Consider the following 24,973-nt stretch of genomic DNA (forward strand, 5'->3'; position numbering starts at 1 on the left):
CGTACCGCCGCCAGCTCTTCTCTCCTTGATATACAGCGAACAGGACCTGCCACTAGAAAAACATCCACTCGTCTTCGTATACCTTTGTCTTTGAGAATGGTGAAGGAGGCACATTAAAATGTACGCATACCACCCTCCGGGGTAGTTCAGCGCGTTTTGCATCTTAAGGAATATCGATACGGAGAAATTCAGCATAAACCATTTCTTACAATGTTAACGTTTATTCTCAGTATATACAAAACAATGTTCTTTAACACAAATAGACGTCAGGGTCTGAAATGATTTGACTTACGCCAATGGGAAACCTGGCGCGTGAATTCTCGATCGAATTTTAAAGTAATACGTCGTATCTCTGAGATCGCATCTGTAAACGTACAAATGTATAAACGTATGTACGTAGATATCCAGTAAACTAATAAACGTTCGAAACGCGCAAGTCGGCTCCTAATCCAAATATCTCTTCTTCCGTAAACACCATGAACATGATCCACTAGGTTTCTTCATTTCTTTATGCCTCCCCCCCCGTTCCACAATTCTTCTGTATTTTTCCCAAAAGGTATCTAGCTACGTGTATATGCGGATAAACGTATACCTACGTGTATATAGATATTCTGTTGTATAATATGTACATATATAGGAGAGCATGGATACATGGGTATGTATCGGAGGACGGTCGACAAGGTGTTCATCACCTCGTGTCTCTAACATCCAATCTAAACTGTTATATGAAATAATAAATATATATATATATATATATGCTCTACTTATGTCTAATATTCCATGGAGCTCGCGGTTTACTTTGTTTACCTTGATTTTTGCTTTTCAACAAAAAAATCGATTCGATTTTTAAAAAGTATACGGTCTCAACGTTCATCCGTTGACTGATTGGTTTCAACGAACTGCGAGCTCCAGGAGACGCATTTTTTTTCATTAGGGTAAGAACTATTTACATCGTCCATGTAAAATTATATCGCTATCCTGTCTAAACACGTACTACATAAACTTCTACAAGAATATATGTATATATGGTATACGCGCCTTTCTACTACGTAACGACGATTAAGGTACAGCTCATCTAACGTGTCGACACTTCTTTGTTGCCAGGGGCAGTTATATTAAGATTTGGGATTTTCTTTTTTTTTTTCCTTTGCCCTAATAGACTTTGTTTACCTCAGCTTGATGCTGCTCTATCGGATTTCATAGAGAATAAATAATCGACGAGGAAGTGGAGCATGGATGCGATGAATAGTCTAGGTCCACACGTATTTCTGTACTCGTGTAAGACATGGTTAGACGTTATATAAGGCCAGTGCGCGATCAATGCGAATTCGAGTTATCGTTAAATTAAATTATCGTATTCTTAATTATGGAAATGTTATTGTCTCTATAGCCCGCAGTGGGTGTAACCGGAGCAGTCTATGGTCGTTGCCGTTTCTATATTTTGTAAAATTAATTTCTCTTATTTCCTTATTCTTCAAAATCATACTACTTGGTTCAACGCACACTTTCACTGTCTCCCCTGTCACACCTGGACTTTTATACTCTACAACTAGACATTCAGCAGCATTCGCACTCTAACGATTTACAATCTTATTGGGTTCTCAGGTAAACTACTACAGTCTAAGTATCACTTATTTAGAAAAGAAAAAAGAGAACTACTTCGTAATTCGAGTCTCTCTAAAATATCACGATTATTCCAGGGTAGACATAAATTTTAGAATGTTGCACGAGCCATCATCCAAATTTAAAAAAAATATTTTTGGATGAAAGACCGTAATGCAGAATGCGAGAATTTCAAAGTTCAAGGCGCCATCAACCTTCAGCCACGAAGCTTTCACTCTTGTGGTTTTACCGTGATGATGTCGCCGCAGTAGCTAAACTTTCGCTGATGACGATTAGCCCTTAGGATCGGTTCACTCGCGGACCTAGCCATCCCTCACATGGGTTCGTTATTCAATCCACCGATCAATCCTGGTTCACCCATGTTCGAATCACATTGCATCACCCACTCCCAGATCCTCTTGGTGACGACCTTCTGGTCCACGGTCGTTTCCAGACCGTAACTGTTAAGTAACTTACGGAGCTTGTTCTTGTTCTCATCGACGTTGCTCTTGTCGTCGACGAGGGTGTTGAGGTAGAGTAGAGAGTCACCCCGCTTGGCCAGACTCTCGCTGACGTCGACCGACGTCGAGGTGGCGCTATGGCTGAGCTTGCTCACGCACCAGGAGTCTTTCAGGTACTTGTTGACTTCCGTGACGCTCGCTCGTTTCTCAGGTTTGTGTTCAAAGATGCGCCGGAAGTAACGCAGAAGCCGCGGAGTGAACCGTCTGAACATCGGAGGTATCTTGGTGGTCCTCCTCTTGAGCCACCTCTGGAAGCCTGAGTAATCGGGATCCTGGATGAGGTCGGCACTCTGCCAGGGTGGATTTCCGGTCAGGCATACAAACAAAACAATACCGAATTGCCAACAATCAGCGCTCCTCTTACAGGTGTATCTCTCGTTTTTGATGACCTCATGAATTTCAGGTGGTAGGAATGGCACCCAGGTGCAGCGGATCTTGTTCACCAGGGTGCCTTCCTTCTTCGTGCAGCCAAAATCGCAGAGTTTGATTTTGGACATGTCCTGCGCGAACACCAGGATGTTCTCCAGCTTGACGTCCCTGTGGGCCAGTTGCTTAGAATGTAAAAAGTCCAACGCTGACGCCAACTGCTCTGCCATCTTCTTGCAGACGTCCTCACTGAGTCCTCCGGCTTTGACGTTACCAGCCAGGTCACCGAAGGGCGCGTATTCCTGGGCGAATATGTAGCACTTTTCGGCCTTGAACGCTACTGCATACGAGCTCAGAATATTCGGATGTGGACTCAGATGATAGGAGTAATGAAACTCCCTGAAGAAGTCCTTCTCCGTCGTGAGCTCCTGGTGCACAGCCTTGAGGACCACCCTGGTCTGCGTCCGCCTGTGCATTGCCAGAAGGACCTTTGCAAAACTACCCTCCCCCAGTGTCTTCTCAACATTGTACTCCTTGGTGAGGTCCAACTCCTCGAGCGGTACCTCCTGCACCCGATGGATACCGGATTCCTTTTTCTCGTGCAGCTTCATCTGTAATCAAATAAAGGGTAGGAACAAATTATTTTAATTAATGAATCATCCGACTAATTACTCAAAGTTTAACAGGGTTACAACGTAATCTGGTTGCCCTGACGATAACACCTGCTCTTGATTGTGTTGCCGGGCCGCCCCGGTAGGTAATTATTCCCAAGTAAATCAATATAGGAACGCGTCATCGTTGCGTCATACGCCAGCAGTTTACCGAAACAATCGATTCGCATAACAATGTTCGCTAACGGGGCAAATCATTTCCCGCAACAGGTTCCATCCTATCGCAGGCATTCTCCCGTTAGACCGGATTTCAGTAGACAGAGTCAATGGTATCTTAGCCGAAGAGAACACACGTGCAAGGCCAGACGCGTGTTCTGATCAATGTCCATCTTCACGATCAATGCCAAATGTTATAATCGTATCGTTGTACTCTATCGATCTAGTCATTTCTGCAAACAGTTCGAGGAATATCTTGGACACGTGGGACGTGCATAGAAACACATTAGACAAGATAATACACAGGCCTCCTACGTGAAGCGTTACGGACAATTTCCAAGAGTCAAGATCTATCTATCTGTCTATTTAGACTAAGATTCGGAACTTCGGAAGATTCCAGCAGAGTAGCCAAGGACGTTCACTGGACACCTACTAGTGCACCAATTTGCAGCGAAGCTGCCGATGGTCAAAAGGAACAATTTCGTTTCTTCCCAAGAGAAGGGCAGGGAGGTCGATTAATCTCCTCATCAGCCACATCTGGCTCCTGCATCTTTCAACGTGTCCCGGACGTCCTATACATTAAGAGATCATATAAGCACCCGATGGCTCAGGCTTAGGCAAATGATTTCAGTGTGAAATCAGTAAACGTGGTAGTCGCAAAGATTGCAGGTGGAAGGAGTTGGGAGGAAGTTGAAAATTTGGAAAAATTCAAACTTGCCGGTAGGAAAGTTGATAGCTGGAAAATTGGAAGTTGGAGTTGGAGAGTGGAATATGAGAGTTATGAAAGTTGAAAATTTGAATGCGGAATGTTAGAGTTGTATGTCAGAAATCAGAGTTGGAATATGGGAATGTGAAGTATAGTCGCGTTTAAAGTTGGAAAATGTGGGAATGTGGAATGTGGGAGTTGGTGTTGTAGAGATAGATACACGGGAAGGGGGTGGTGATTTGGTGGTTGGAGGGGAGTGTGGGAGAGTGTGAGACGGAGATGAGTTTCCTAGTGACAGGGAGGGGTCAAAGGGAAGGGCTCCGAGCACCGCGTTATTAGCAGGATGAAAATAGTTTATTGTCCAAGAAATTGCAGGGTGTGTTGATTCCTCCTTATGTGCTATTAATGCAAACCGGCGCGATGTTCCAATCCCCAATGATCGTATATTCAGTTACAGCCTGTTTCCTTGGGTCGGCCACTGTGCTGGTCTGACGTTGCTCCATGCGAATTTCCTCTTCCCCGTATCTATCAATCATACTCTAATTTTTTCCCCTTGATTCCTCATTGTGCGCGTGTACTTTTCTCTTATAACGTTTTCTAGGAAAGCAGTAAATCATGGAAAGTCTATCATCCGTCAGGCCGGTTTGGCCTGCGAAAACTCAACATCTCTAAATCATGGGAATCGTTACGATTTATTCGTCTCTTATTGCCAGCAAGTAACAGTACTGACGATCATCTTTGCACAATGGGATGAACTGTGCTCCAACGGAGGATGCTGGACCAATGCCAAAAATAGTTTTAACGTTGCGCGCAGAACTATGTACATAGAGTTACCCCTGTTTAAGGGGAGCCTTTTGGTTGTGTGTAGATTGGTGTCGGTAGGGGGTGGCCGGGTGAACCCAAGACCTTTAGAGCGGCCAGATCAATAGCAAGGACCTCGCCTTGGCTAATGCCGTTGCATTCGTGCCAGCAAGCCGAATCTTAATACTGTGTCGAATTTCAATATACAAGAATCTTACGTTACGCAGGTTTTACTGGCTCCAGGATATATTAAGCAAAATATCCTCGTTAAATATTCTTGGACTTTTTTAGAGCCTCTATAAAAGCCAACCGTATAAGCACCCGAGTCAACCGATATTACGAACCTCCATCAAGTAGCCACGTAAGGACGTAGGTGGAAGTCGACATACGTTATTTAAATATTACCCTTGACAGCGGGGGTGGCTGTTATTTCTATTTATAGTTTGTAATCGAACTGAATTTACCGAGGACAAGTTTCGCCTACGCAGTCAGCGAAGCCTCAGTCGTTGTATTCCCACTCTGCGAAAAACAGCCACTCCGTATAGGAATTCCACTCACGCTTAATGCCATAAGTCTATTAGAATACCAAATCGGGATTTGCTCGCAAAGTTGACGACCCAGCTACTCTCATCCCTTATCACAGCCACCATTCATATATCTGACGCAGCTCTCGTGGTCCCAGCGTAGGACGGGCAGTTTTCCATTTCTCAGATCGTAATACGTATGGAAAAAAAATTTCAAGAATTCCCATAGAACGTGATGCGAAATACTTATTTCTCATATTTTTTGCCCTTTACGTTTTTTCTCTCGTAAATTCCAATTAACCAAATCGTACAGCGTGGGCTGTACCTTGATCGACTGTAAAGATCTATTTTATTAAAGGGGATTGGACTCTCCTTCGTCCAATTTGAATTTCGTATTTACATAAAAGTAACTTCTGCTATCGTTTTCTCCTCAAATCCCATTAACTTACATCCTTTCTCATCAATGTGTATCTGCGGTATACGGAGCCTGGCAATAAGAACGTCGTTAATGTCACTTCAGTCGGTTTCACGGCTCAGAAGAAGAAAAGACCAGAGCGACTACTTTATTTTTTGCAACCACCCGAACGAGGCCTTCTCCCATACTATCACGAACTTCATCTGCTCTCCAGTATATTAAGATACTCATTTATCCGAGGGACACGTGATGGACCCGGTTTCTGCGTACGCTGCTCTTTTTTTGCTCTATTTATAATTACACGAACACGTGCTGCGTAGTATTGTCACAGCTGGATAAAAAAACAAGTGGGAATCTCGGGACTCCAGAAGCAGGGTGCAACGATCGATTAGAACGGAACTAAGAGACCGAAGCAGCCCGGGCGAAAGCCCAGTTGCCAAATTTACAAATTTCGCGGAATATCGTTGCTACTCAATAATTGTTATCAATAATTAATTAATTATTAATTGATACTTACTACGATGTCCTTGGGACAAGATGCCTGGTCACTAATTCTCCTCCACTGTTTCCGACGTCTTTGTATCACTGGACCCTCTTGAGTTTCGATGATTCTGCTATCCCAGTTGGAAGTCACTGATTTTTTTAATATAAAAAAAAACTATCCAGTCAACGATTCCTTATTACATTGTCACTCTGGAAATGCGTGTTTTCAAAAATAGTTTATACGAAAATTTGCCAATTTTCAAGTTAAGGATTGCTTATGGTGTCTTGTCAGCTGTCATTAAATCGCTAATCGCAAGTATGTCACGTTTAATGATTTTTTTTTCTTTTTTAACTTTCGCACGATAACGATTACTTATCGGTAACACTTGTTATTGTAACGTGAAACAACAAATCGTTACATAGCTTAGGGAGCAAATGCTCGGTCACATTTTCAACGATGCGCGTATCTCGCGTCTGGAGGCGTCACGACGACCTGCGTCGCTTTTATAGACCCGACGTCGTCGCGCAGACGTAGACACGCTGCCGGTGAATACCGCCTGATGAAATTCATCGCGCTAGCAGAATCTGGTTAACGGAGACGATTCTATCCTTTGCCAGGGATCAATTTTTCCAAGTCTCAGGAGGATTGAAAAATTCAATTTCCAATCAACAAACTTTTACGTTCCACTTGATTCCTCGCTTCATACAAAAGCTCCAAGTTTTAAATTTCTGCAAATATTCAATAGTCGTTTTTCACATTGAAAACCTAAAAAGGTCGACCTTGACATTTTCTACTCATGTCGTTCGATCGTCGATGTAGCCACACACCCCCTAAAAGCGTGGGCTGTGGGAAAATACGTTTCCTGCTTGTCTTTAGGACGGGTCCAAGACAATTTCATGAAGTGTCTAGAGATAAGGGATGACGCGCGGGAGTAAGCACGTGTCGTTAAGGGATTTGGCAGCCGGAATAGTTTGCGGGAGCGAAACGTCCTAGAGGGCTAAATATAACATGGCATATCTACAGTACTGAAACAACGTGCGATAAGGTCTACGAGGAAACCTGATGGTCTCTTATTCAATCTGACAGGTATGAAATAAACGAATACGTAATTTCCCTGAGACTTAGTCGTCCACTTTTTTTTTTCCTTTATCAAAGTATCGCATCCGATTTACGTCACGCGTCAGATTACCCTTCAACAATTTCCAAAAATATAAACTGAGCAATCGAACCGTACCGTCAGCCTTCAATTTTTTCTCTCCGTACAGTTCTGCGAAATGTGCGTCATTATAGCGAGAGATGAAAAAGTTGCACGTGACTATATCTACATTTCATTTTTTATTGGTCTACTTTCGAGCCACAAATAAAATCTTACGAAGTATAATTGGAATTCAATTTAAAATTATGTATGTCAAAGATTAGGGCTGATTCTTCTTACGAGTCACAGGATATAATGTATCTGACTTTTCTTCGAAAATGTCATCTTCCATTTCCCATTCTCGCTACTTGGCAGACTCTACATCACTTTCTGCGGACGGGACATTAGACGAACCAGAGGAACTCGAAGAACCACGTGAACTCTAAGAAGATGACTCTTCGCTGCTCGAGTCAGAGTCCGAACTGTATTCCGAGGATTCGTCGCAGTCTGTGCAACTGCAGGAATCGTAACTGAACGATGCACTTGCTGTGTCTTCGGGATCTTTCTTCGAAATTTTCTCCAAGTCGGTGTCCACTGTGTACAGGGAATAGCTGTTACTTTAATGAATAAATTTATATGAATCACTGTAGAACGACTTACGTTTAACGTGACCCAATTGCTGTAACACTTTGACGAATAGAATACTGAGCTTAATTATGGCTTTAGCTACTCCCTTATCTTGACGTGCGTTTCTTTTTTGTATTTTAAGCTTTTCTTGCAAATCCTGACGCTTTTTTGAGTCTCTCGTACACTTTTTTGAATCCTCTTTTTTTTCTGGGGGAAAGATACTATTGAAAGACGTACTGTGTATAAAATTTCTTTGCGATTGGTACCATCTTTATTCTTCTGTTGATTCGGTGAAAGCTTCGATTTCTTCATCTCGTAACGATTCACTTTTTTAACGATTCTTTCAATACTGCTAATCGTCTCCTCCTCATTTACTTTTTTGTTACGCTGAGGATAACACATCTTTCCAAAAGGACTTCTTCGAGTGATCAACGGCTACGACGCAGCTGGGATAAAGGGAAATGAGTGAAGAAAAGACACGATGATAGAATCAGAAATTTTCAGAATTTGCTCGAAAGTCATATTTTTAGCTCACCGTTGCTTTCTGGAAAGATCTCTCCGAGCCGTCGAGCGTATTTAAACGTGAATATTTTTTTTACGAAAACTGAAGGAAAATCCTTTCTCACGGTCTATCTTAACTTTTCGTTTTGTTATCTTTCGCTTTAGTTTCTTTTTTCTAGGCAGCCTCGAGATGCCGTCAAGAGACTCGAAGGTCCGCGCAATAAACACTTGAAAACTCGGACAATAATTAATCGGGAAATTGCTGTGAAAACATTTGTTGTTTACAGTACAAGTACTTAAATATACCAGTAACACAACTGAAATCCCAATTGGCACTGTTCGCTTCGAGACGTACCAGGTTGCCGTTTCTTCTATTCCGAAAGGTCACTTTTTCTTTTGTTCCAAAATTCGCTTATACCAGTTTAAAAATATTTTCGATAAATACAAATCGGGAATAGATAACAGACTTTGCTTGTATTTAATTTGAGTATGAAGTTTATTAATTAAAGAAATACACAGTTACGCCTTATCTTGTTGTCGTCGAACATTCTTTATTCTTATGGCGTAGCATTTTTTATTTTTTCATTTTCCATCTGATCGTCAACACACGAGTCTTCCTTGACTTTGCGGTGCTCTCTGTAGCTTATGGTTTCATTATCCGAATAATCCGAATCGCACGAGCCGCTTTTGGAAATACTTGAGGAAGTTGATGCTAATTCTGTGCTATCGGATTCGCTGTCATCGCTCGAATGATTACAGCTGTAATTGCTATCGCTGGAACTCGACGTATCTGTGGGAGAATCGAAAACCGAAGGACTCGAAGATTCCTCATGAGAAATTTTAACAGAGCTCTTGTTAACGTTGTCGGATGCTGCATCTGTAAAAGGACACAAGTTTCTAAGACATAAGTACGTGTCGCATAATCACGTAGAAATCAAAATCACTTGACCTACCTATTTTGCCTTCGCCCAACGGAATATTGAGACAACCGTTATTTTTTAGGGGGTAGAATATAATTTTCATTTTTTTTACAAATTTCTTACGCCTCTTTTCATTCGCTATATTATTTTTCCACGTAAAATCCGCTGAGCTCACAGAATCCGAATTCGAAGCTCCAGATGTCGAGGGTGAGATAGAACTCGAGTATAATTCTTTACGAATATTAACATCTAAATTCGTTTTTAATTTTATTTTCGTATCGTTCTCCATTATATTTTTCGTGGTCTAAAAAGATATTAAATAAATTAATGTAAGTTCGTAAAACTCTGTAAGACCTGATTCTAACAAAATCATGCATAATATTTTAATAACAAATTCTACAGATTTCAATCGACCTAGACGTCTTTGATAATTCTGTCAATATATTCTAAAGATACAACAATACCACAATTTCTCATGAAATATTCAGATCGAATAAAAGCTTACCTTAAAAATGTATTTATAACGTAATTCTCCAAGTCAGCCACAGACAGAAGTCGTTGCTTTGTAATTCTCCTCAAGACAAATATATATTTCCTCGCGAAACAAGCAGGTCGCGTAAATTGAATTGCACGGCAATTCTAAACCATTTTCGCAGAAAAGCCAGCAGTAGCTACACGGAGCAAGATAACGATACTAAGAATTTTATTAAAATATTATTACGTCGTCCTGACGATCCGCACGATTAGTCTGTCGCTCGTAACTGATCCTCGCTTCACACAAATATTGGAAATACACTTTGCGTCGGGTTTAGGATTATTTCTTCATTTGTATTGTCCGACGCAAACAAGCGTATTTCGTGAATGTGTACAGTAAATACAAACAGTAGCTATAAATCTTATATCATGATTTTTTTTTCTTGGCAAATTATTCGTCATTTCTATTTTTATATCATCGACCCCGCCTGGTCCATGACGTAAGGAGTACACTCTCTGAAATTTATAAAAAGACAGTCATCGCGCCATTCAGAACCGAAGCGTTGACAAGTGTGAACCTACGTCGCGATTTCAAGAACCCATTAAAATTCGAGGGCGAAAGTGTCACTTCCGAAAAGAACGACAGTCGCAGTGACTACTTACGTGAAAAATTCTTATAACACCTCAGGCGGCGTCACCAGTTCATTTCACCAAAACATTCGTGACATCCGCTTCATTTCCACGGGGGTGAAAATACGATGAAATTCGGAAGATACGAGTTTCCCTGAAATCGTCTATTTTCATTTATCCCAACATCGTAACAGGAGTAATTGCTGTGAGATACGAAAATAATAAGCTGCCATTTCTATTTGGCGACTGTCTACCGTTTATCGTGGAGTGATAAGAAAGATCACGATTCATAGAAAAAAAAAAAGTTCGAAATCGTATCCTTATCCATAAGCCAACAGGTGGGTAAAGATTGAATGGATAAATAAATAACAGGAAAGAACCGCGAGAAGGTATAACGACTCTGTGCAAAAGGTGCTGCCAAGACAAAAGTACCCAGGGCTGCGGATTCGCGAGAGTAGGAAGTCGCGAGAGCGCAGTGTGTACTAAACAAAGGAAAACGTTTTGGCAAACTGCCTAAGGCCTTCGCGGGATTCCCTCTTCCTACGGGAACTGGCAGAGCCTCCTGAGACTAGTCGGAATCATTCACCTACGGGAGTCGCGACTTCTCGACTCACGAGACTCACGAGAATCACGAGACTCGGAAGACTATTAATAATCGTATTCGTAGCCGAGTTGACTGTTACAGTGGATTCGTATTCTCGAAGGAGGCTTCGCGTGACAATAGGCAGTCCCCTGCGTCGTAGATCTTCTTCGGTTGGATTCGTGAATATCTGCACGTATCGCCACGTGCTCGGCCTTGTAAACACACATGAATCACGGCCAAGAGTAACATAGCGTCTAGTGAAATTCCCCATACGTTTGAGACAGCCGATATGAAAGAGAAAAAGGAAATTAAGGACAAAATGAAAACATTGAATTTTTCTCAAGTCTCAACTACGTCACCAAATGCCAAACAAGTATGGAGTCTATAACAGCCAATATGTGATTGCGATACCGGTTCTTTCGTGAGAGACACTTCTTGTTCCTTTTGCACCTTTCTTTTCTTCCTTACATCCCTCTTCAAGCAGACCGGTTTTGCGCCACCTTCCTGATGGATCTTCGCTTGGATCTTCTCCTTGTGATGGCTGGATCGACGCGCGAGCCTCTAGGCCAATTTTCACCCGAGGTTCGCAGCTCCGGTGGAATGGCAATTGCGAACACTATTTTTTTTAGCAATAGTTCTGAGGCATTCCCTCCGTGGGAAACGGCATTTTTGGAGCAGCTTGAATTATTTGAGAAACGCAGCCAGTGGTCGCCAGGAGGATTATGGACCGATGAGATTTATAGTCGGAGAGACTTCGATCTCGGCCAACTATGCGAGTCTGGCACGGTCTGACCATTGCATAACCTTCTCGTTTTATGGTTTTTCGATTGTGGATTTAAGTTTCTGTATTTTAAAGAAATAACTGACAGTCCTCCTTCGCGAGAGGCTGCGGGTAACGTCTACTTAGATACGTAGTTAATTGAAAGATCCAAAAATACAATTTTATCTTCACTCGATAACCTTGCCGAATTCTAAAAAAAATTCTCTTACGTGATTCGTACTGCATAAAATATTCGCAACAGTGTAACCTCGAGGAATATGGATATGCCAGAAGTACAGAAGAAAAGAAAAGACTCATGAAAACGTGACTGGTGACGTTCGAAAGAGTAATAAAAAAATTTCCACGGATACAAAAGCCAGGGAAAACTTGCCAAGAGATTTATTAAATCGATTAAATAATATTTGTTATTCCAAAGCATCGGACGGTGTTGGTCGACGAGGATTAATGAATTCTAAAAGCAATAATATGCCCATAACAAAAATCTCTACCAACGTCTCCATTAAACTGACAAGTCGTTGAGTTAAAGGTGGGTCAATAGTTTTCTGGCAATTGAGAAACGCAGACCTCTTGAGTAATGGCATTGTTAGAAACGAATGAAGAGTAAACTCATATATCCAAGAGACACTCGTAACTCCTAAACGAAATGGTAGGAGCCGCGCGAAATTCTCTATGATTTATAAGACAGCCAAGTCTTCGTAGCGCGAAGGATTTATGAATTCGCGAAGCGAAGACTCATCAGTTTTATAGTCTCGAACGTCCCGTCAGTCGCCACTCCGTATTTTCATGTCAGAGTGACGATGTTACAATGATACAAATATTTACCACACTGTTCCTTAAGCATTACCTGGTAAATAGAATGTTGATGCTACGTCAAACGAGAGTTTTACGCTTGAATTTCGTAAACGGAACTCTATTATTTGAGGTAATGAGCGAAAACAGTCCAGGTATCCTAATGAGTACGCCGTAACCATACATAGCAATAGACCTTTCAACGAGTAATGAGAAACGTCATGGAGAATTTGACTGATGGAACGTGTAAGAAATGTTTGACGCATTGGCAAATATTTCTGCGAGTTAACGGTAGCGGACTATACATAGTATATAGAAGCATAAGAGATGCGAGGTCTCTGCCCTGCGTCGTCGAATGGTAATGAACGTAACAGTTGATAGATACAAACGGATTAAAATCCTGTTCTAACAAAACAAAATTGAAAATTTCCCCCGGGGCGCAGGAGACGCACGAAAATAAAATGTTAATTCGTGTCGTAAGACCGGTGATGGTATATATAACAGTGTCATCGAGGATTCTGAGGATAGTTGCAGGCTACACCTCAACCGAACATGGTCAAGGTAAGCTGCGTGGAGAAGTTGGCGAAAGAGAAAAGTATTCGGTATAGTTTATGAAATTTCGGCTTGAGCGTTATCGAGCAATCCCCTAAGCGGGTGTTACATGCTACGGAAAGTTTTTCTTGTGAAAGTGTTATTTTTCTATTTTCGGATGGTTTTCATGAAAATCGACGACTGGCGCACAGTGAAAGTTGTGTTTCCTTAGCGAATGATATCTTCATGAAAACGTGTCGGAAACTTCAATTTACATTTGATTCATTGATTGTGACGAATGCTTGAACTCAGTTTTGGCTTCGTGCCGTTGGTAATAGTGAGGCGAGTGATTCGAGTAAACTTTTCGTTCCATGTATATATATATATATATGTAGCGGGCTTATGGGATCGATCAGCTGCTCGGTAGAGAAACAGGTTTATTTCCGGAATAATTTATATTCGCTGTTGATTCTACAAAAGCTGATACTAGTTTCTGTTTGAAAATTATACCTTCTGCTTATTCGTACTTTGCCTCGGTAATAATTTATTATAGCGAGGAGGATATTGTATGTTGTCTTTATTTTGCTCCAGGCATTCTTAGTACTTCTAGCCGTCTACGTGGTGTCCGGCGCACCAGCAGTACCGTTCGCACGGTATGGGTTACCTGGTGATAACGAGGGGGAAGTATTTCTGCCGACGGCCGTACTTCCGGGGGTGAAAAATTTAGAGGAAAAGTTCCTACCCCTTGAGCAGTTCCAGAGCCCTCCGGAAAATTTGCAAGGAACTAGAAACCTGGCTGAGAAGACGCAGTTGCCGGATACGTTACCAGGGGTGCGAAACTTGGCTGAGAAATCTATCCCGGAATCAATAACTCTGAGGAAGCTGCCAGCTCAAGTACCTGATTTTCCAAAATTGGAAGTCGAGAGTGTACCCGTATTACAAAACATCCCAGAACGCATCGAGCAGCCCCTGGTCCCTGTTCCTACACCAGACTTCCAGGTGGGTGAGGAAATCCTGAGTGACGCCATCCCGGGCCCTGTCGAATCCATTGAGGATAAAGCACCTGGGTCACTTATCATCCCCCCTGGCACCAAACTCAAATTGGAAGATGATCGTGGACAGTATTCTCACGGGTGAGTCATTATTAATAATTATCTAATGATTGTTAACAAATCCCGTTATTATGTAAGGTTACCAATATTTTCATTATTTTAGATTCTCAACTCCGGATGGTACTCAGGTGCAGGAAACTGGTCATCTGATCACTACCAACGGTGGCTGGGAATACGTAATCGCCAAGGAGGGTAGTTACAGCTACACCAGCCCTGAGGGTACTCCGGTGACTGTGAGCTACATTGCCGACCACAATGGATTCAGGATAACGGGACAGAAGATTGGCCGACGGTAAAGCTGTGCTAGTCGATAACCAGGTGGTCCTTACGTTTTTCGAAATTTGGAGCGTTCTTACCTACCGACGGTAGGACTTGAAGAATTTCAGTATCTCGACACCACTGAACGCGTAGACTGGTTATTCAAGAACGGTAAAGATTGTAAGGACTTTCTGTGGGGGAGCAGAGAGGAGACTTTTGGATTGAAAATAAAATATTGTACAGTGTGCAAAGCGTGGCGAGCGCCCTGGGTCTGTAGTAGCAGGAGTAAATATTTAAAAGACAACGAACATAATACGTAACACTAATCAGAGTATCGATAAGAGCTATCGAGAAGGAGAGTGGACACTTCGTATTACGTTCCGGCATCACTTGAACTCTTTTCTTTGTCATTTTCTTATTTAATTATAAACCGTCTTAGCATACCAATTTAATAAATTATGAAAGAAAGCACGTTTTAAAGTTTAAACCGACCTTGCGAATTTCAAGCTCGCGCGACTGTTTAACCGTAAGCTTAAGCCGCGTCGTAAGCTTGGCTTAAGCTCTAATAAACTAAACTTCCATAACGTTAGCGTGTATAGTTTATGCTTTTCATCCATAGTCCAACAGCAGTCGGAAGACGCTGACGGCTTCTTGATGATGTGATTGAATGAAATTTTACGAGGTGGTAAAAAAAAGAGGCCGAGAAAAGGGGAAGTGTGTGGCTCTTTTTTTCTTCATACTTTTTTGTTGAGCCTGAAGGAAAGAAAGTTATGGAAAATACCGTAGGAGTCTCGTACGCACATGTAGAGTCTTTCTCTTCAACTTCTTTTGCACAATGCAAGCTTTGTGCTTCGAAAAGTTTCGGCCGCTGCCAAAGCCAGTTCTGAAACAATTCTGAATCCTAAATAAATCCTAAGGTATGAATGGGATTGTGTAATGCGTAGTTGATTCTGCGTTGCGAGTGCCGTGAGCCAGTATTATGCCTGAATAGGTTCGATCATCTTTTATTTAAGCACGCGACATTAATGTATCTCCGTAGACTTGCGCCATACTCGTCAATAGAATATTACGTACTGAATGACAAAACAGAGAAGTCGGTTGCGTGAATTTCAGAACCGACGTCGTCCTTAATGCACTGAAGGTAATCCGATCAGTGAGCAAATTATCGACCAAGTCCAATGACAGAACCATTACGGAGAACCAAGAGATTCGAATTCCCGTTAATCGAGTTTGGAGAAAATTCACTCAGGTAAAATCCGAGTACTCGACTCGACTCTTTCAGTTACTGAAAATCTCATCGAAATCCTTAGATTAACGATTACGTGAATAACTGTGCATTTTTTTAAAAACCAATCAAAAATCCCATTCTATTATTCTTATTATTATCCCCACTCTTAATTCAACTTTATCGTGGATCCTCGAAGTTATTCGTTCCCTACGGTATGACCTTATAGTCGGTACCCGCTAATTCTCAAGTACTACCAAAGAGGTATACTATTCGAGCTGGAGTCAAGTTGTCGCAGGTTATGTTCGGCTAAGTCAAAGGTGTAAGGTCGTAAGACGACGCTGCGGCCGTAACGCATCACTACCTTCCTTTGCTAGGTTAACCACTTTCAAAGTTTAATGTCGAAGGGTGGTAGAATTCCGCGATTAAACTGACCAGTTCAAGCGTAACGACTTGGTCAGTGGTAACGGTAGCTGCTAGTTAGACGCTGCTTCCACTTATAGGTAGTAGCGGTCCGACTAGTAAAACACCACGACTACTACTACCCGCCAAAGGGCAAGTTTACAAGTGGCGTTTTCAACATTCCGTTTCAACAATCAAACCTATCGCACTGATGTGCATGTGATTAAATATAGATTGCGTTAACTCCCGCTGGACGCAATTAACTAGAATTTTCCAAGTCGAATAAATTTGACCTTCGAACATTCCAGGAACATTTCAAAACTTCATAAATAAAAAGTTCGTACGTGCTCTTTGACATCCAACTCGAATTAGGTACCTGAGCCATGGAAACTTTTGTCAATTGAAATATTAACTTTTCGTCAATCGTCCGAAGCAATGTATTTAAGAAATGGAAAAAAATGTAACAGGACAAAGTAACGTAAAATAGCATAACCGTAAAACCAGAGGTTTCCGGCAATCTGATAAAAGTTGCTGTTTAGCCAGGAGTTAATTTGGTAAACTAACTCATTTGTTGCCATCCACACGCCTTCGCCGGAACATCCCTTGCCACGTAGGTTCTGCACGATCCGTAGGATATGTTTCTGTTCCTACCACTGTTATCACTGCCACTACTGCTAGTCCCATTACACCTACTGCTCTTACTACTTGCACCGTTACGATCTCTTTCCCCTTTAACCAGCTATAACCATATGTATATGCAGTCATATACATACGCGTACCACCCCATTCTCAGTGACTCATAGTCACTCAGTCTCACGTGTGCTAAACTCCTCGAAAACCAACCCACCCCCGTCTGCCCCGACGTTTCACGTTCCACGTGATGAACAGTGTTTATATATCATAATTAGTCTTACGAAGCGGCGCGCACGAGGCGAGTTCGCAACCAGTCGACTCCCTGGGGTAACTGATAATAATTGTGTGTCGCCGACTCAGGAGCTTAATATTTAGCGATTATCGGATGAAAGTTCTCTCAGCCCCCCGCCCGTCCCTTTACTCGCCCTCCGCAATACTTTCATTGCAACTCCTCGCATTTTCTCACGCCTCGCTTGCTTCCTTACTCGGGGGACTGTACTATATAGCTTCTGGGAAATCCTTGTATACGTATCTATATGTTAGGGGAGTGGTTGGTTATTCTTTTACCGTGAAAGACAAAAAAAATGGGACACGTACAAATGCTCTTGGAAACGATTTGTTTTCTTGCTTCTCTTGTGACGTCATTGGATATCAAGACGGATCGTATTTCGTGGAATTAGGAATTTTTGTCTAACGTATGCGTTATATATAGATTTTTAGGTTGGCTGAAAAAAATTCAATGTTAGGTGTAAGCATTTTACTCTTTGGATGTCGCAGTGCTGACCACCTCATGGTTTGGAGTAATTGATGAGAAATTCTGGATTCTGAAGCGCATTAGTCCAAAAGCTTGATGCAGAGTAATTGTGTAAATGCTCAAGAGAAGCATCGCTTCTACGTTGGGTTCCGGATCGCACAGCGATACAGGAATTTCTGGGATGTAGGATCTATGGGTTGTATCTCCATGTCCGCGATGTTCGACCATTACGGTGATTACATTAGGTACCATAGCGCATAATGCTGGTACACGTGCTTTATTGAGTGTAATCCTATGGAGAAAGCCGTGGTTAATGCGTGGATGGTTGCAATCAATCTCGCTGATGTAATAACGAGTTATCTGACGCGTATTCGTAATGAAACTTCGCATTTTCATTTTTTTTCCTAATTTCTTTTTTTAATAAAATTTATTTCTCCTTGTCCCGAAACAGGGACAAATTTTCTTCCTACTTCAGTACATTTGGACGACCAGTTCTGCCGCCGACTGTAACCTGGATATTGGAAGATTGAGAATTTAAAAAAAAAAAGGGACGAATCTTCCGATAAATCTCGCTAGTGGTTAAAGGTTTATTCCTCTTCTTCGTCCGTTCGTTTCTCGGTAAAATAAAAAAGAAAAATGATAGAAGGCCCAGGATATACGTGCTGGGAATCCTGCCGTTTACGTGCCACCTGATCCAGTCTTTCTGGAACAGAAGCGAAGTCACCGCGAACTACGCGGCTAATCGACTCTCTCTGTCTCTTTAATTTTTTTTTTTAATTTTTCCACGATGCTTGCGCTCTTTATACTTTATTTGGGGAAAAGCTTCCGACATATACAGAGGGAAAGTACGAGTAGCGGTTTATAACCTTTTATCATTTTTCCCATATTTTTTATCCCTACGTACATGTATTCTCTCGTTATCATCCCCGTTTTAATGGGAGCCACGCGAAACACTCGACGCAAGATTTTCCACTTTGACCGCGGGATCCATCAAAGGAAATTTTCCCTTCGAGTGTTTTCATACTCCGTTGTGTCTCTCTTCATAATTTTCATACGCCAATGTTAGTTCTCGTACTTCATAGTCGTTCCCAGATTCAGTTAGGACTTTTTGTTACCTATTTTCCATGTATCTGCATGCACTCTACTATAGCTGTAATATCGGGTCAGGGTGGGTTTGCTCGAGCAACAGTAGCTTTTGCAAGCATCCTCCGTGCAGTTTATCACAGCTGCTAGACTATGCAACAGTCAACATAGGTGTGGGGTCAAGAACGTCTTAGCTTAGCTCAGGTCTAATGGCCCTGCATACCATCCCCTAACCATTCTCCTTACCTAGAGAACACACTGCCAATCTTTCTCAGATAGCGATAGCTACGAGCGAGTCGCGAAATCAAGTTAATTCACATAGACTTGCAAAATGTATTTTTTCAAAAATAAAATAGCTCCATAAGCTCACAGCCACATGCTACGTTGAACTCCTCAATCTCCTCTCCAGCTTACCGTAACACGAGGAGTCTTCCTCCGACCCATTTTCTCGATCCCTTCGCAATGACGCTTTCACTTGAGCAATATTTATTCTCCATGCCACTGGCACTTCGAAGCTTTCGCTCATTTCATATCCATTTTTTTTAAATCTATGATAAATACAGATAAAAGTATGTTCATTGTAAAACTTTGCTTGCTAATGATAAGAGAATTCTCGAATGCAGGATATGCAGGATAATGCAAAGATGGAAAATTTAATAAAGTTCTGCATTCCATTGTCATTGTCTTATCTACCGGTATACCCGCTACTGGTACTCCTCTGTCTCTCGAGGAATGAAACCAGTACTGTATGGGTTTAGCTGCTAGACTCGGGGTTAATAATTATTCGGGGTCGGCGGGGTAGAGTGGGACCAAAAAAATCTAATAAACAAGGAGCTACCGGGCACGTGCTTCGTCGGTGTCCTTCGTCCCGTTTCCCAGGCTCATCCGAATATTAAACTCGCTGCTCGCTGTTCCAAATGAAACTGCATTCGTCTGAAAACAGAAAGGCGAGTCACGCTTTGTGAAACGAGCCTGTTCCTCGTCCTCCTCACCTTCCCGATCCTCATCGTCCTCCCTTTCATCCTCCTCTCTACCTCCTCCGCTGCCACAATCATCAGAGGCACCAGTACTAGGCAGCCTTCCTGTGCTTATACATATATCTCTCGTTCACTCTGAAACTAAATTTGCACGTGCGATTTCGTTCGCGTCATTTTGCCAGGCCACTGCAGTTCGCTATACAATCGGCGATGCGTAAGTCGCCAGGAAATAGCACGAGAGCAAAGGCATACGACAGATAATTGTTACAGGATAAAATGAAATTTCTCTTTCGTACAAACTTAGGACGTTTCCTGTAGCAGAATCACTTCGTCTGCGAGGGATCGAACTTTCCTTGTTACTGGCCGCGTTATGCGGTTTCGATTTGGGGTTGAGAAAAATGGTGATAGTATTATCAGGGGGTGCGAGGCTACATCGGGAGCAGCCTGCTCGATCAATTTCCGTCTCTCGTGGAAATGATCGATGATAGCTTCTTTTCTTTTATACTCGTCGAATGATCCTTGTACTCATCTTGTTCTCGATAAGCCGCATTTAGCCGAAAAAAGAACCGACGAAGAAAAACATCAGTTTCCCTTCACATCAAAGCGACACAAGGCCTATGGAAGCTCGGTCAATGTAGAAATCTTCAGTTTCGCTAGTCCTCCCACGATATACAGCAAAGTTCAAAGATAGGCGAAAGCTTCGAAGATACATAGAGGCATGAAGAAGAGGCTTCACTCCTACGAGCCAAGTCCCAACGTATCAAGGCGGTTCTCGAGACCTGCGTTATCTATGGATCTCCTTTGACATTTCGAGCTGCTATCAAGCCGCTTCATCCCCCTAGGACTCACCCTCGGTATTGTCAAAGTCAACCGGCAACGTTGTTGTCGTCGTATCGTAGGAACAGCCGAAGCCGGCCTAAAGCCCCTCGCGACGCTCGACGAAATGCAGTCGACATAGCGCGAGTAAAACAGACCCGCGCGCCAATCAATAAAGCACAACAAAAGCTCAGACTTGCACGTTCGCAAACTCCAGCATGAACACTCACTACCCTCCACTTAGTAGGGGCGTGTGGATACGTAGCTGTACACGGGGAAACGAACAAGCACGGAAGGGGAAGGCGCGCAACTGGAGAAACACGCTTGGCCGAAGCTCGGCCGGATGCACTGCACTTCAAAACGGCTGTATATACGTATATAGCTATGCCTACGTAATATATACGAAGATGTATAGGCACTTCGATGTTAGCTAAGATGAAGTCTCTCGTGGCTGACTTCAGAGCACTCGATTACAAGACGGTAGCTTAATTAAACTAATTTGAATATCGAAATATTAATTCGTCCTCCGCACCAGCAGCCAATCCTTTGGGCAATATTAATAGAGTCGACATTTCGAATCTTCGGGCGACAGCTTCTCTGCGTTTTTGAAATTTCACATGAAATTCTCAATGTTTCCTCTGTTTTTCCTATTACCGGATACCGAACTGGCCGTAAGGGTGTATTCAACCCTTCAGCAACACCCTTGTCGTTATCGTGTGGGATCTTCCTGTCTGTTTGCTTCATGATGAGTCGATGTGCCAGCAGCGCGTGTGTCCACGGGTCGACAGCGATGTTCTGATGACGCTTATGATAAGCTATAATGTTTCCAAGGATTTTTATTTTCATGTGAATTCATGTGATTTTTTTTTCCTGCCATTCTATTCCCCGTTTCGAAGTGAAGCTTATCGAGTTCAGTGAAACTACGTTTTTTTTTTGTTAACTCTCGACTGTTCGGTTGCCTGAAGACAGACTGGGAGAAGTTTTGTATTTGGTCCTGTTACGGTTTCCTCGTTCAGGAAGCGACGTGAATTGTAAAACTGAAGAAAAGCTCAGTGGTTGGAATTGGCTCCATTGAAATTTAGTATTTTTATTTTTCTTACTTTTTAAAGCTATTCTTCACTCTCGAGCGACCTATATACACAATGGCTGTATTTATATATATATATATATATACCAGCGATCCCTGACTTTCTTGCTTACTGATCTTCTTAGAAATTAGGGAAGACGTATTTGCGCGAGGATCTGCTATCCAATTAGGAATTTAAGCGAGGCGCATTTAAAAGACCTGTAACCAAAGTGTCCGCGAAGTGTTCCCGTTTAACTTCCTCGACCTGCCGAGACGGTCGTTCCATCGATTATTTAATTAATACCAAAAAAAAAAAGAGAAGCATAGGCTGAGTGAGAGTATATTGAAAATAAAGAGAATAAAAGTGAGATAGCGAAAGGGGTTGGCGGGACGTGGAAGAGAGAGAGTCGCAGTCGGTGCAATCACGCGATAATTACATTAAGCAGGGTGCGACTTGGCCTTTACGGTCAGCAAATGTAAAATGTTGTGGCGCGAGAGAGAAACTTGACGGCAGCGACAGTCCCTATGTCCGTCTTGAAAGCATTCTTAAAAGCGTCCACAGGAAACCGGATGCCGAGACGATCGAGTCATAAGGCAAGAATCGAATTGATACAAACGTGATCGGAATCGCTTGGCGGAGGAAGAGGAGAGGGGGGTTTACCAGCAATTTCCATGGAACTCAGGAAATATTTCATCCCCCGTTATAACAGTACGAAGCCATGCTCGTCGTAATTGCTGAATTCTGCAAAACGACCATGCTGTCATTTAGAATTATATTAATTATCCATTCAGGGAAATTTTAATTTGGTATTGTGTATATATATTTCCCTCCGGCTTCTGCTCTTTTCCAAGGGTAGAAATCTCGAGGTCGTCTCGTAATTTCCCTCCAGGCAGGGTGCCGTCGGTGGTTCCTTAGCTGGTTATACGTATAGTGCTCTAACCTTCCTTGTGCCCCGGTAGGTACACTAGGTGGCGTAGCGGCTCGATTTAAAGCAAAGAATGGCAAGGCAATAACAAAGGTCGCGCTATTTGGGTCATGAAAAGCCGCCACCCTTAGATCTTCGTAATAATGGAAGCTCCGAAGATTAGTTCCCTGTAACGCTGGTGCCGCCGGGAGTACGGTGCTCTTGAGTACGTCGGCCAAGGGGATGGAGCGATGGTGCTGGATTTCGCAGTGGCCTCGAAACTAGTCTCAACCCCCTTCCTATTTTTAGGGGATGGAACATAATAAGCTATAGTCTCTCGCATGAGAAAATCCTCTGCGAAAGGGTTGAGTATGGATTACCGAGTTTGTCCTACGCGTAGCTCATGGCCCTTTGGCCATCCTCGGCCAATCTGGCGATATTTTTAGTTGGAGTGCGGAGGGATGTGAATTTGCCTCGGGGCTTTCCGAGGCTGCGCCGATGGGGGGAAAGAGAGGCAGAAAAGGAAAAAATGAAAAAATAGAGTCCATCGACGTCCTCTTATTAGTTCCTATTCAACGGCACCTCGTACCTATCTCTACGTATACATATACGTATTTCAATTCCTTTTATCAACCCCTTTTTAGGGTAAAATAAAGTTTTTATTTTCATTGACCATAGAAAATCACATGATTCAGTCTCCTAAGATCACTCAGGGAAAACAAATTCCTTCGTTCTCTTGGCTGCATTTATTTTTGTAATTCCATCTTTTTAATTTCTTCGTGCCATTGGTACACCAGTTCTCCAGTCTCCTCTGTCGCACCATCCTCAGCCCGACAGATTTTAATTACATACCCGTCCATGAAATTCTGCCGGTCAGCTCCGAAGTACATTTCCGCTCCCGGCGAAATTGGAACGCACCAGGGAAACACAAACGTCTCGAAACTCGGATACGTCCATTACACACGATACGTCCGACTCGAGCTCGTGCCACCTGCGTTCTGTACTGTTTTCTCTATTACATACCTATATACACCTAACTATATTGCCTATTTGCGTCTATCGTTGCAGTATCGGTGGGTTTCGCTACGTACACGAGTCCACAGATCGGCCGTTAACAATTCTAGAACCAATTGTACAATTGTTATATACAGAATACAAACATGTACCAATCTTCTCTTGGGATCAGAAGCAGAAAACATATTCTCCTTGCTAAGGGTCTCCATGATTAAAATTCTAGACGTTATCACGTCCCGTATTTTCCTTTTTTATTTTCCAACCACTCATGAGTGACATTTAGTGCCCGTTCGCAACAATAATTTTTTCACCGATTCAGCCTGTTCCAAGGGGGGTTCGCCAGTCTGCACGTATGATCCGTCAACGATAGGCGTTCCCCACCCGCTACACTTGCCACAACGTAATGCCACAGTAGGAGTCCGTTTTATCGAACCGCAAGCTAATATTCTTCTCTCGCTTACTCGTTCCCTCCTTCGCTCTCTTCCACTCTCTCTTCTTCCTTCCTTACTCTACGAAATTAAAGGAGAGACGCCTAGAAAAATCGATTCCGCTCGGTTTATTTCCTTGTTTTTTTTTTTTCATCATCCCTACTAACCTACCCCTACGCTTCCTTCTATTTACTTTTTTTTTTCGGCCACTTCACCCCATTTCGTGGTCGGCTGCAACCACCACACGCTCATCCTGTGGCATCAACAAGTGAATCAGCCCACTGAAACAGGAGAAATCAACAGGGTGGCCCCGCGCCATGCAACCATTCATTTATCATTCCCAACGTTACCATTACGAATACGTTTGACAGCCCTAATAATAAAATCTTCAAATTTTAGAAATTATTGCTTCGAGTAGAAGTTCCGTGCTGGCAAACATACAGCAAGCTAAGAGCTTTCGAACAGTTTCCTGTGTAACTAGACTTAGTTGTACATAATGTAGTGTATCGTCTCGGGTGTTTATGCACATCGATGTTAAGCTGAATGGAAGGGAATGAAGATGAGAGAGAGACAGAGGATGGAAGCTGTACAGCAAAGTTACATGTGGCACGAGAGAAAGAGGAAGTCTTACAAGAGAGAACCGAGGGAAACTAGAGTTAATTCGAAATTTCCCGAAAGTTCGATTTGCTTGGAACACACATACGTGTGCGCTTTCAAAACAGATAACGGATCTATCTATCCATAGGATCTGATATTGACAAGCAGCTTATGTATACATATCGTGTATGTAGTCGCGCAGGCAGTCATCCACATGCGTTTAGCGTGCTTCGCCTCGTTATATACTCAGCGCCTGACTGGCAGCGGTCATCGGTCTGCCATTTTCCCTAAATTGGGTTAGATTAATCGCAATACGGGGCAATGCTATTGCTCGCACACTATGCAGCGTCATAGCATAATACCCTTATGTGGAAAACCGGAATATAAAGGATGGATAAGTTACGAGGCACAAGTCGTGCGCATCTTGCATGTGGAAGCATGTAAGATGGTTGGGTCGTGTGCAGGAGGACACATGGTAGATGGGGG

The 24,973-nt window shown here is 42.6% G+C and overlaps 3 protein-coding genes across 4 annotated transcripts; 1 reads left to right on the forward strand and 2 right to left on the reverse strand.

The window, feature by feature from the left end:
- Positions 1-1,090: 1,090 nt before the first annotated feature.
- On the reverse strand, positions 1,091-6,722 carry LOC107264660 (serine/threonine-protein kinase SBK1). 2 transcript variants are annotated; one of them, XM_025081935.1, is made up of 2 exons: positions 6,280-6,722; positions 1,091-3,107 (listed from the first exon to the last, which is right to left on the reverse strand). In XM_025081935.1, exon 2 carries the CDS (start codon positions 3,098-3,100, stop codon positions 1,937-1,939), a length of 1,164 nt encoding a protein of 387 aa, XP_024937703.1. In that variant the 5' UTR covers positions 3,101-3,107; positions 6,280-6,722; the 3' UTR covers positions 1,091-1,936. The 2 variants fall into 2 exon arrangements, with proteins under 2 accessions (XP_024937703.1, XP_015588647.1); XM_015733161.2 differs by having other exon boundaries at positions 1,091-3,100; positions 6,280-6,721.
- A 2,259-nt stretch (positions 6,723-8,981) lies between these two features.
- On the reverse strand, positions 8,982-10,388 carry LOC107264664 (suppressor protein SRP40). The gene is made up of 3 exons (XM_025081937.1): positions 9,935-10,388; positions 9,463-9,733; positions 8,982-9,386 (listed from the first exon to the last, which is right to left on the reverse strand). The coding sequence occupies exons 2-3, from the start codon at positions 9,716-9,718 to the stop codon at positions 9,067-9,069; spliced, it is 576 nt and encodes a 191-aa protein (XP_024937705.1). The 5' UTR covers positions 9,719-9,733; positions 9,935-10,388; the 3' UTR covers positions 8,982-9,066.
- Positions 10,389-13,098: 2,710 nt separating this feature from the next.
- On the forward strand, positions 13,099-15,055 carry LOC107264662 (endocuticle structural glycoprotein SgAbd-1). The gene is made up of 3 exons (XM_015733162.2): positions 13,099-13,247; positions 13,809-14,350; positions 14,433-15,055. The coding sequence occupies exons 1-3, from the start codon at positions 13,239-13,241 to the stop codon at positions 14,623-14,625; spliced, it is 744 nt and encodes a 247-aa protein (XP_015588648.1). The 5' UTR covers positions 13,099-13,238; the 3' UTR covers positions 14,626-15,055.
- Positions 15,056-24,973: the final 9,918 nt, after the last annotated feature.

The sequence above is a fragment of the Cephus cinctus genome, unplaced genomic scaffold (genome assembly GCF_000341935.2).
Source record: "Cephus cinctus unplaced genomic scaffold, Ccin1 Ccin1_scaffold0189, whole genome shotgun sequence".
In the NCBI taxonomy this organism is placed as follows: domain Eukaryota; kingdom Metazoa; phylum Arthropoda; class Insecta; order Hymenoptera; family Cephidae; genus Cephus; species Cephus cinctus.